Here is a 12338-nt window from a genome sequence, read left to right as displayed (position 1 = left end):
AAAGGTGCTTTTCCTTAAGGGAACTATAGTCACCTCTCATGGCAGACCTTGTGGATCTGCTGCCATATGTTTGGATTTTCTGTTTAACAAAAATACTGAGTGAAGGGGGAGCCAGGCCATTTAGGATCTTGAATACAAGACATGCGTCTGTGTATTGCACAAGATTTTCCCAAGTCAGGAGCTCATGCTTTCTGAGGATGTAACAATGATGATGGCTATTGGGCTTCCATGTTAGTGTTTCACACCTGAGTCACCAAAGAGTAGGCCTACCTTTCGATTTTCAATCTCCCGTTTTAGACATTTCAACAGTCCTGCATGAAGTTTGCTATCAACGCTACTCTATCGCCACCTGTAGTTTACTATAGGTTGGTGCTCGTTCTCCAGTGTACTACGTCATCGCGTAACATTATAGTTCCATGTTTACTTTGACGCACGGTCCGACAAAATGGCTTCAGTACCACGGTCGTTTTTGTTACTGTCAGTTATTCCCACAATACTTCTATTGTGTGTTGATTTTGCGTGTTGCAACACTGGCAGAAAGGTATGTCAAAACCACTTTTTTATTTTCTTTGCCAATATCTAATTCCATTAACTTAGACAACTAGTGTGCTTGCTGTTAGCTCTTGCTAACCGTCCGACCTTAGCTAACTAGCCAAATGAGTTAATGAGGACAACGCACGAATGTGAAACAGCTGTTCAATATGCATCAAATACAGCGTTACTTACTGTGCAGATAATGTTTTCACCAACGTCTATCAAACACGTAACGTTGGCTAAGTAGTCAGCAAAATTAGCGTTATAGTAACGCTAGCTATATTGATATTATGTTGTTTAGCTTGCCGTAGTTAGCTAGCTATCTAGGTGGGTGGCTTTGACAGCCTTGGTGGTGGTGCTCAATTTCTGTCACGCCATGGTAGTCATTTGTAATATTGCACGGATGTGTTCAACCTAAATCAAGCCAAGAATAATTCGGATCAATACCACTATGTTTGAATGGCAGGACCAATTTGTGGAAATGTCATCTTACATCTGAACTGCTCATTGTAAAGTGTTCCCAGGGTAGATATCTTTATTACAGCATCCAATGGGGCCCTAGCTAGCTAACTGCACTTTTTGCTCCTTCTTGCTGCAGCATTTCTGCTGAAATATTTTCTACCCCCAACTTTCAAAAGCCAATCAAATTATTTCTGCAGCCCATAGTGCAGATCTGCCCTGGGAACTGCCAATACAGTAAGTTAAATTGCTAGCCAGAAAATATTCCGATCCTACGCTTGTTTACATCTGCGTGGGGGTCGGATAGTTTCGATTCTTGTTTCGGTTAATACACCCTGGGGATGAGAAAATGCGTTACACTTCAAAATGTCCCATTATCCCAACTGTTACACCGAGAAGAATGAAGGACTGCTATGTACAAGACACCTGTCTGATTCGCACCTGTCAGAGTGAACTGATCCATTGTGGAGGCCGTTTAAATGGCACAGTTCATCAGTCTAAGACATGTGCTACTAAAATTGTATATGGTTAAATTATGTAAGAACAATGGTGCAACACAAATAATGGTTATTTTATAACAAATGCGCTTTCTCCCACGTTGGATAGTGGTCGCAGTCTGCGGTTCTGAAACACATCAGTGCCTGTTGGATTGGCGCCTTTTCCTAGACCATGTTGCAATGTGCATAATAGCAAAGTAAACCATCATATTGGTGTTGAGAACAATGCGGCTGAGGCAGCAGCGGAGTTAGGAGAGGAGAAAACAGTCCTTGCCTTAATTGTCTAAGAAAAATGAGGAGAGAGGAAACGCCAAATTAATTAGGTATATAATCAATAGCTTAACTGTTAAATGTAAGACAGATCCTGCTTCTGTTGCCTATTTGAGTGTTTAGTTGATAGCCTACTGATTCTGTGAGCACCAACAAGTTCACAAATTCTGCTGTTTTTAATCTTTGCTATGCTGTAATAAAGGCTTTACACTTTTTTAAATTAGACCAGCCTCTCTGGTATTATTTGTAATTTATTTAGTGTTTGCACTGTTCCAGATCACTGTTCCAGATTGACTGAAAAAATATATTTATGATAATAATAACCCTTTTTCCTTGATCTCCTTCTTAGTGTTATTATTACTATTATTATTATGATCATCCTTATAATAATATGTCATTATCATTAGTAGGCATAGTATAGCAACCTTGTATAACCACCATCAAGCTGTAGGCCAAAGAGTGCATACTGTTTAGTCTAAATACCATAACTTACTTAGGCCTATATTTCAATACTTATATAGGCTACTGCATCACTCAATCATTTATCCGTTCATGTCATCACACAGCAATGGAATCAAGCATTTTAGTTTTAAAATACAATAACAAGCAATGATTTAATTAATAATTAGCGTAAACAATAAATAGGCCTAAACCGTTTCATTTCGGAAATTGCATTCATAAATGATTTTAGTCTTTGCTGTAATAAAGGCTTTACAAAAAAACATTACAACAGACTCTAATTTATTTAGTGTTTACATTGTTCGAAATGGTCAGAAAAATTATATTGTAGTCTAATAGCACCTGTTTGGCACACACAGGACTAATATGCACGCAGCGCTTGCTCCATACCATATTTTTCTTGATCTCCAGTATTTTCCACAACTAGACAAATTTATTCCACACATCTGGCTTACCCTTTACCTCCTGCGCAACCAGTAAACGTTCCCCTGCTTCAAGTTTATTTGTCACGTCCTCTGCATTCATTTTGCTGTCACGTGTTAAGGTGTACAGAGTTTGTTATAACCAATTTATTGATGTGATTATGGTATGCTATAGGTCAGGCCCTATTGGTCACGTGCATGCGAAGCATACATGTGTCACATAAAGAGAGCACAGGTTGAGGGAATAGGGATAGTTTTTCCTAAACAAATGAGGAATTTCGGTAACAGAACTTTTCAGTCAGAAATGGCTGTAATTATGTTGCAGCTTCAGCAACACAGACAGTGCTATACACACTGATGTTCTGTGGTGGTCKCTGCAGCAGGGAGGAGAGAGAGACAACGGGTGCTAGTCACACAGTCATTCGCTGTCTCTTTTTTTTTGTAACACAGAGCAGCAAATCTGAGCCAGGCAGCACAATCAAATCAATTGCGGTCGGACTCCCTCTAGTCATTTGTGTCTTAACTATTTCATCAAACAGTTCGCTTAAAGCATCAGACAGGCTCTGTGCATATAGTTGAAACACATAGGATGTGTCAATCGATTGGTCGAAAGAACGGAAAACTATTGGTCGACCAATATTTTTTTTTAGTCGGGGACACAACAAAGGAGCTGATTGGCTGACAGACACTGCCATTAAAAAATAAATTCTCGGTCTAACATTTGGGATAATTGGACAATTCGTAGTACAGTACAACACAATTCTGTGGATTGAGGTCCATTTTCCAAGCCATATCTCGCTCCAGCTCCGCGGTGTCTTAATCTAAACAGGAAGCTTGTCCAACCACAGTGTACCTGTAAGCAAGAGTCGGAATCTATTCTTTCTAGTAAAACTGCATCTATTTCCTTCTCCACAGAYTGGTGATGGRYTGGACACAGACTTCAGTGGRTTCTCTGTCCCTYTTGAGCATTCCTTTGAAGTTGGTGAGTATGTATTGTCTAACTGTGATACGTTATTCTTCAARGTTCCATTTACCAAATGAAGGAGATATCGAGGTCACRATTTTGGTGCTCATCGTGTGTTRTTATACCATTTMTTTMTTTCAGATGATGTGTCYCGGTTCCGTATGCGTGGAGCTCTGCAGTTAAGGGGTGGGAGGGAGACCAGTGTGTCCCTCTCCCAGAGCCAGCTATCAGAGGAGGACAGGAACACTCTGAAGGTGGGAGAGGAAGGTAGAGGCAGATGTGGTTTGGAGTTTACTGTCAGCAGTCAGGATTTTGTTCTGAATCTGTATCCCTCCTGTCCCTCTGACACAGGAAGTGGCTGYTGTGGATGGTCTGTACAAAATCCGAGTGCCCAGAGTGTCTTTGACAGACAGGCAGACAGAGCGTCAGATGGATGGCTACCTGACGGCGTTCGTCAGAGCGGTATGTGTGTCTCACCCTCATAGCAAGCTGAAATTAAAAAGACAACACACCTCATTGGCATTTTCTTTTGTGAACATATCTGTTTCTTCTGTCTCCCTCAGTGCTCTTTAGTTGAGTCCCACCTCAGCGATGTCATCACCCTCCACACTGATGTCTCTGGCTACCTCATCGGYGTTTCCATAGTGACCATTCCAGGCGCGTGTCGGGGGACAGAGGTGGAGGACGAAGTTGATCTGGAGGCCTTTAACACTACGCTGACCATCATAGCGCCTACCAATGCACCCCAGTGAGTCATCAGTCCTTATTGATGTTCTGGTCACAGAAATATGGTTCTGGCTCTATCAAATCTACATTTGATTTAATTTTCTAACTCTTTTGGGTCGACTTCAACCTTTATCTTTCTCTGTCTAACAATATCCTTCATCATCCTCTCCCCCAGGCCGGAGACTGCTCTGTTTATTGAGCGCATGGACATAGAACATGAAAAGAGAGGCAAGCCACAGGAGCAGAAATCCTTCTTTGCCAAATATGTAAGTGTGCATAGACATCTGTGGTTTGTGTCCTGCACTRTGTCATTATGACYGTCTATTGGGTCTATYCCTGGGMTCTTCAAGTCTTTTAAACTCTGCTCTGCTGTTCAGTCTTGAGCTGCTCTGTTCCGTTATATATACACTAAGTGTAYGAAACATTAGGAACACCTGCTCTTTCCATGACAGACTGAYCAGGCGAATCCAGGTGWAAGCKTTGATCCYTTATTGATGTCACTTGTTAAATCCAMTTCAATCAGTGTAGATGAAKGGGAGGAGACAGGTTAAAGAAGGATTTTTAAGCCTCGAGACAATTGAGACATGGATTGTGTATGTGTGCCGTTCAGAGGGTATATGGGCAAGACAAAATATTTAAGTGCCTTTGAACAGGGTATGTAGGTGCCAGGCGCACCGGTTTGTCAAGAAATGCAACGCTGCTGGATTTGTCCGCTCTCAACACTTTCCCGTGTGTATCAAGAATGGTCCACCACCCAAAGGACATCAACGCTTTCGACACCTTGTAGATAGGGCTGTGGCGGTAATGAAATTTCATTCGCCGGTGATTGTCAAGCAAATAACTGCCGGTCTCACAGTAATTTACCGTTAATTAACATAAACACATTTAGCATATCCTGTCTTCCACGCATAGCCTACAAGCCACTGATGGAGATCTTTGGAACATCTACATTTTAAAAAGTCTAAATCCATGTAATATAGCCTAAACCATCACAATAAATCCATTATTTATTTTAGACAAGTCTAAAGAAACATGATATGAAGAAAATGTGGTCTATTTCAGAACAGGGTAGCATACTCTGAGTATTAGGACCTGATCTGGCTATGCCATATGGCTGTGGGCTGCACTAGTTCATTTAGCAGACAAGATTTGCTTAGAATTCCGTGGCATTATTTTATATTATTTTATAATATGAAGAATACAATTGAACATGGTTGAATAAAATAGAAGGATATTTTGATTTGAGGGAGTGCGCACATGCGGCTATTCTGTTGAGCAATTAACAAAGAAACAGGTACTCCTATATGCTTAATTTAGAAAGATGTATGTAACTTTAGTTGTGATACAAATGTTGGGCTAAATGTTTTGATTTGTAATACATTCTAAGGCTGCATGATGCGACTAATGATGATTTGAAAAAAGTCGCATGAAAGGCATGAGCTCTGCTTTGTTTCTTGCGCAGGTTGTACACATCAGTCTCATTCACAATTTGACAAGTACTTGATAATGCCTTGAATTTCCTGGCGGCATCCCCTTTGTGTGGCCGTATTGCTCCTAAAAAAAATCCATGCCATTTCCACCAGTGGCCGTTGTGCCCTTGGGCTGAATATAATAATTATAATTCCCTTCTCCCGGCTGCATGATCCAAAGCACCTCTCACTCAAATGGCTCTCCGTCACGTGATCATGTCTTTCTCACAGGCTACAAGTGAAGACAGACACTTCGGGGACGCCACTGCGCGTGTCCTTATCCAATTCCGAGGCGCATATTGAAGATATTGGAAGAACTGTCCACATTTACTTTTCGTCAGCCAACAAGATGAGAAGGCCTAACAAATAGCAAAAGCACTCGACTATGTCAATCCCCCATAGTACAAAAATGGACCTATTCTGTGCGAGAAATAAATATTCCAAAAATAGTCTGGGACAGTTGTGGGATGGGATAGATCCCAAATGAATACCACCACTAGCATCAAAAACATTTTTTAAGCAATGAAGCTGACACAACAGATCAGAACGTTTAGTTTAAAATGTTGCTAAACTATTAGGCATTTCTTCACATTATAAGCGCAGCAATGCGCACATGGCAGTAGGCTAAAAGTGCGGATGTCCATTAGTGGGAAAACATCATTCTCAAAGGTGACCGCAAATGCGATTATGCATGTAATGCTTTATATATATGGTGAAAATTGTCTTCCCCCAAACTTGACTCACATGCTGCATATGTATGCCAGTTAGGCTCTGAACCCGTTATAAAGCTAATTTAATATGCTTAATTTTAAGAAGTTATTTGGCCACTTTTGATATGGTTTGTATAACAACTAAACATATAGGCCAGGCTACATGACGTGTGCGACTATGATTTGAAAAAGTCGCAAAAAAAGGCATGCGCTGTTTCTTTCCTTACTGCACACAAGCTGGGCATCATTCACAAGTGATAGGCTAATATTGTCACCCATCAGACTATTCTTGATTTATTCTTGTCTTTACATAACTAAATTTCACTCACATTATTTAGTATTTGATTTAGAATGTACCATTATCATTCACCTGTCGGAACGGGCAGGGGGGAAAAATACATGTCATCTATGCACTTAAGTAGCGAATAGAGGACGATTTTCACGTGGTTCATTTCCTTGCCAGCCAGGTTGGCTATACTCCCTTTGTAAAGAGAAGCAATGTGCTTAATATTATGAAAGTTGAGAAATAAATATAGTAGGCCTAGCCTATAGAAAGCTGACGGGATCCTCCTCTTTTTAATAGAGGCCATCACACGCATGGGTTCTCATTAAGTGTTCTGATTTTCGATTACATTTGCATTGATGTCAAAGTGATTAGAGGGACAATAGAGAGCTGAGGACCAGGCAGTTAGCAAGTTTTGTAGGCTACTAATGATCAGCAGCAGCATCAGAGCTTGGAGAAGCGTAATTACCGTGACTAAACGGTCACGTGGAATTTGACTGTAATCATGACTCGTGATCGCCGGTGTGGCAGTAATACGGTCACCGTAACAGCCCTACTTGTAGAGTCCATGTCCCAATGAATTGAGGCTGTTCTGAGGGCAAAGAGGGGGCTGCAACTGAATATTAGGAAGGTGTTCCTAAGTTTGGTATACTCAGTGTATATCTGCATGTTGTTAGGTGTCTTTGTTTTGTCTAACCCTAGCCAATCCGGATATGTCCTGTCCTGAGAGGTATGCTAAGATTTGAACCTACTCTGGGTTTTCTAAAGCTAGCCAGCTTCAGTTAGCTTCACATGACAGCTCAGGCTTTATCCGTACTACGACGGTTGATATTGGTTGTCCGCCTGCCGCTAACTCTACGTATTTTAAGTCGTCTTCCTCAAATGAAGGGGATGGTGACGCAATCTTTGCGAGAGGGGGGGAATCTGATTGCGTTGGTCCTCGACTCGCAGCTCAAACACTTCATTCAGGATAAATGGAGTTAGCCCTGAGTTAACCTGAATGGGAGCAGGGTAGTTCTGAAGGATTTGTTGCCATAGAAATGTACCTGGCTAAAAGGTGAGCCACTTCCGTGGTAACAGTTATCCCGAGTTTAACTCAGTTGACCAACGTTACCTCACTAACTGCTCAAACCGCGTTCATAGTATAGGGCTCTGTGCTGTGTTTTATGTGCTGTGCTCCCATTGCTGTGTTTGATTTAATCAGTGCTGTTGTCTGAGTCTGTGTTGCTGATTGTGACTGTGTCATTTGTTGACTCAGTGCTGTGCTGTGCCGTTTGTTGACTTAGTGCTGTGCTGTGTTCCAGTGGTATTTGATTCTGGGAGGTGCAATCTTCCTCATGGCCAGCAGTTCGGCACAACCCTCAGCAGGGGGAGCCGAAGAGCAGCAGAGCTGATTCCCACTCAAGTACTGTTCTCACTTTGGCTCATTCAGCAACTCACTCTGGGCTGTCAGCCTATGTCTGTGCCGCGCTTCGTGTCTCTTCTGCTTCTTGCAAGCTTATGTATATATGTGTTATACTGTTCACTGATTTGATTAACGCTAACATTTTTCACTAATCATTTTTCCTGTTTGTCCCTCCCCTCCTGTCCTTGTCATTCAAGGTCAATGCTAATGATCCAGAGCTAATGATCAGGTTTTTTTTGTCACTGCAGACCTTTAATTAATCCAGGTGTGTCCCATTGATTAGTAATAAGCTGAAGCACTCTAGTAAAATAGGATTGGACAACATACACACCTTCATTGCTAAAGTGGATTAGATTATCACAGTCATTTTGTGCCTCCTTCTTTTACACACTTGTCATTGGCATTGACCCTGAGATGTTTCACTTCACTGTTCACCTCACTCTCTCAGCCACTCTTTGTCCTTCTCTCGTTTGCTGAGTGAGGTGGACATTGAACAGGATGAAACTGTGGGACTGTTGTGCAGGAGAAGCATCACTAATCACAGCTTGTAGTCTTACCCTGAGTTAGATTAACATCTTGTATCATTTGATAATAACATGAACATCTGCCTCCCTCTCTCCAGTGGATGTACATTGTTCCCCTCGTTCTCTTCCTGATGATGTCAGGAGCTCAGGATCAGTCCGGGGGTGGAGCAGCTAATGGAGGAGGCCGATGATCGCCGTGCCAACATGATTTATGTGGAGCAGTTTCTTCTACTTGTAAATAGTTATGTAGAGAAATGCACACCATTCAACACACAGTTACACATAGACTAATATGGACAGATGAGCTAACCTTGAGAACGTATGTCATGAACTTCATTTTTAATATTGAAGTGATGGGAAAAATAAAATATTTATTACTACCTGATAACTGTCTGACTATGGTATTGATAGCCACTAGCCAGTATGATGCCGCTGGATATGTATTCAAGAGTGGGGTGGGTGGGGGACGCTGAGTAAAGAGAGAAATGGGAGTTGTTTTCAGTCTTCTCTACTCCACTAGATGTCCTCTTTCTCTGCCCATCCAGAATGATGCCTTATTAAAGATTCGTTCAACGTTAAMGCAATTCGATGGAGGRTGACAAAGGGAAATTGACGCTTTCGTGAACATGTCACCATGGACAATATTTGCAGCATTKTGTTWGTGGTAATTCTTWAAAGTACATTGTGTAATAGCTGTAGACAGTAGTGTAATAAGGTGTGTTTAGCTATTGCAGTGTCAGAGAACTGTCATTCAGATCACATACCCTGTCCTGCCATTAATCTCTATTTTATTGCATGGCTTGACTGCCACGCATATTCAAGCGGGGAAAAAATTAAACCACATCAATGCAGTCATGCTTCACAGTCCAATAATACAGTGTTGCCAGGACACTATTGAGTTACTGGTTAAGTCCAACCCCTCTCCTCAAATTTCTTCTCTGATCTGTTACTCTGTCCCTCGTGAAAATCATTCTGCTGTCCATCTTCTATTCAATTCTCTGCCTGGCTCTCTGGTACTGCCTTTACTCCCATCTCATCTTTGCTGAATTCTAAGCCATAGTTTCACTCTGTCTCAGTGTCTTTACCACCCTTCTCTCTGTCTGTCTCTACAACCCTTCTCCCTCTGACTCTACCCTTCTCCTTCTGTCTCTCTACCACTCCTCTCAGTCTCTACCCATCTCCCAATTGGTCTCTACCCTTCTCATTCTCTGTCTGTCTTCCAATCACACTACTCCTCTCCCTCATATTTATAAGAATGAGTCAGGCTAGGGGGATTGTAGAATGCCAGCAGTATAGCTTTAGAGACAGAATGTTCTGGAACTCCTGTGTCAACATGGCCACCCCTCGTCAGTCACCCTCAACATTCATTTGTCTGTTTTTAGTCTATGTACACAGCTGTGAGGTGTAGCCCCTTATTTTCAGAGGCTCAGTGTTGAGCTCCATCGCTTTAGTGTCCTCTGCCCCCCACCCCACATCACCAGCTACCACTTTGGTCCTACAAACACACAGCATTATGTTAGGCTCTGCCCTGAAACCTTTAACCTCAACCTTATCCCCATGTTCCTCCCACCTCGCTCTGTTGACTTGAGAAAGGAAGGGATGAGGCGACGAGGACAGCTGAAGGAAAAAGGAGAGCTTGAATGGGAGAGAGCGACAAAGTAATTTGTTAGTAAAAAGATATGCCACTGTGTCAGGTGGGAAGGCATATGACAGTAGAAAACACTAAAGCAACGTGGGGAAAGTTATATCAGAAAAATGTCTGATTGTCTTCTTTCTAGTGGCAGCCCACAGGTACATGGAAATATGAAATAAAAATATAACAATGTATGAATATATCTGAATTAATATGATTTTGAATGTTACACCTGACCTATATCTACGTCATTGCAGCTCTCCAATCTCTCAAACTAACCACGGATGTTTTGTTGAATGAAAAATCCATCCTTATTCATAAATGATTCGGAAACACCAGCCTGTCCATCAGCATTAGGTAGTTGGTCACCTTTTACTTTCTCCACAAATAGCTCTCATCCAGCAGCCTGGTCTCATAGACCAGATGTAACATAGTAAATGTAAATCCAGGACACTCAAATTAGTATGATATGTTATGTTCGGTATGGTTACATAAGACAGAAGATTACTTAAGGCAAAAACAAAAGTTGGGTGGTTGGTCGGGCGTATACCGTGAACGTCTAGCAACCCAAAGGCTTCGTGTTCGATTCTCATCAAGGACAACTTTAGCATTTTAGTTAATTAGAAACTTTGCAACTGCTTAGCATGTTAGCTAACCCTTCCCCTAACCTTAACATTTTACCCTAACCCTAACTTCTAGACTAGACGTTAGCCACCTAGCTAACATTAGCCATAACAAATTGGAATTCATAACATGTCATAAGTTTAGCAAATGCTTTACATATTGTACGAATTGCAATTTGTAACATTTTACGAATTGCAATTTGTAACATATCATACGAATTGTAATTCATAACATATACGAAATGGATGATGGACATCCACAAATTAATACATACCATAGGAAACGTAACATATCATACTAATTGGAGTGTCAGGATTTACATTTACTATGTTACATCTACCCATGAGTCCAGGTTGCATCCAGAGGAGCCTATCAGCACCAGGCCTGACGATTGCCTGTCTACCAGAAAGCTGGGGAAAGATGACACTGGTGCACATGAGAGTTGGAATCTTCAAGAATGGAATCTTATGAGTTTGTTGCTATGCTTTAAAAAGGGATTTAAGAAAATGCATAAACAAGTCCATACTGTAGTTTCTAGATGAAACACCGTTTTGGTGTGTGATCAAATTGGATAATTCTGTTACAGAACATGTCTACCAGCAAAAGTGAGCGGTATATTGATGTTCTATGTGAGGAGATCAAATGTTTCCTGTCCAGCTCATATGCTTTAACTTCCCCACTCACACACACATTGGGTAGTGGGTAATACAGGGTCCCATGGAGGTGTGTATATTATCAGCATACAGCCATGTTCATAGCACCAAAGCCTCTCAATATTTTCTATGTATTTATTTAACCTATATTTAACCAGTCAAGTCAGTTAAGGACAAATTCTTATTTACAATGACGGCCTACCAATATATATATCAATATACCAATATACACTGCTCAAAAAAATAAAGGGAACACTTAAACAACACAATGTAACTCCAAGTCAATCACACTTCTGTGAAATCAAACTGTCCACTTAGGAAGCAACACTGATTGACAATAAATGTCACATGCTGTTGTGCAAATGGAATAGACAACAGGTGGAAAGTATGCTTCCTGGCTGATGTTTTGGTCACTTTTGAATGCTGGCGGTGCTTTCACTCTAGTGGTAGCATGAGACGGAATCTACATAACACCCACACAAGTGGCTCAGGTAGTGCAGCTCATCCAGGATGGCACATCAATGCGAGTGTGGCAAGAAGGTTTGCTGTGTCTGTCAGCGTAGTGTCCAGAGCATGGAGGCGCTACCAGGAGACAGGCCAGTACATCAGGAGACGTGGAGGAGGCCGTAGGAGAGCAACATCCCAGCAGCAGGACCGCTACTCCGCCTTTGTGCAAGGAGGAGCACTGCCAGAGCCTGCAAAATGA

The 12338-nt window shown here is 41.6% G+C and overlaps 1 protein-coding gene across 2 annotated transcripts; it reads left to right on the top strand.

The window, feature by feature from the left end:
- Nucleotides 1-408: 408 nt before the first annotated feature.
- On the top strand, nucleotides 409-9573 carry emc10 (ER membrane protein complex subunit 10). Of its 2 annotated transcripts, XM_070439267.1 has the most exons (8): nucleotides 409-541; nucleotides 3557-3623; nucleotides 3747-3859; nucleotides 3957-4067; nucleotides 4169-4353; nucleotides 4507-4597; nucleotides 8098-8198; nucleotides 8821-9110. In XM_070439267.1, the coding sequence occupies exons 1-7, from the start codon at nucleotides 446-448 to the stop codon at nucleotides 8185-8187; spliced, it is 753 nt and encodes a 250-aa protein (XP_070295368.1). In that variant the 5' UTR covers nucleotides 409-445; the 3' UTR covers nucleotides 8188-8198; nucleotides 8821-9110. The 2 variants fall into 2 exon arrangements, with proteins under 2 accessions (XP_070295368.1, XP_070295367.1); XM_070439266.1 differs by lacking the exon at nucleotides 8098-8198 and having other exon boundaries at nucleotides 8821-9573.
- The last annotated feature ends 2765 nt before the right edge of the window (nucleotides 9574-12338 follow it).

This window comes from Salvelinus sp. IW2-2015, unplaced genomic scaffold (genome assembly GCF_002910315.2).
Source record: "Salvelinus sp. IW2-2015 unplaced genomic scaffold, ASM291031v2 Un_scaffold1528, whole genome shotgun sequence".
Classification (NCBI taxonomy): Eukaryota; Metazoa; Chordata; class Actinopteri; order Salmoniformes; family Salmonidae; genus Salvelinus; species Salvelinus sp. IW2-2015.
This window is presented reverse-complemented; position numbering and strand designations above follow the sequence as displayed.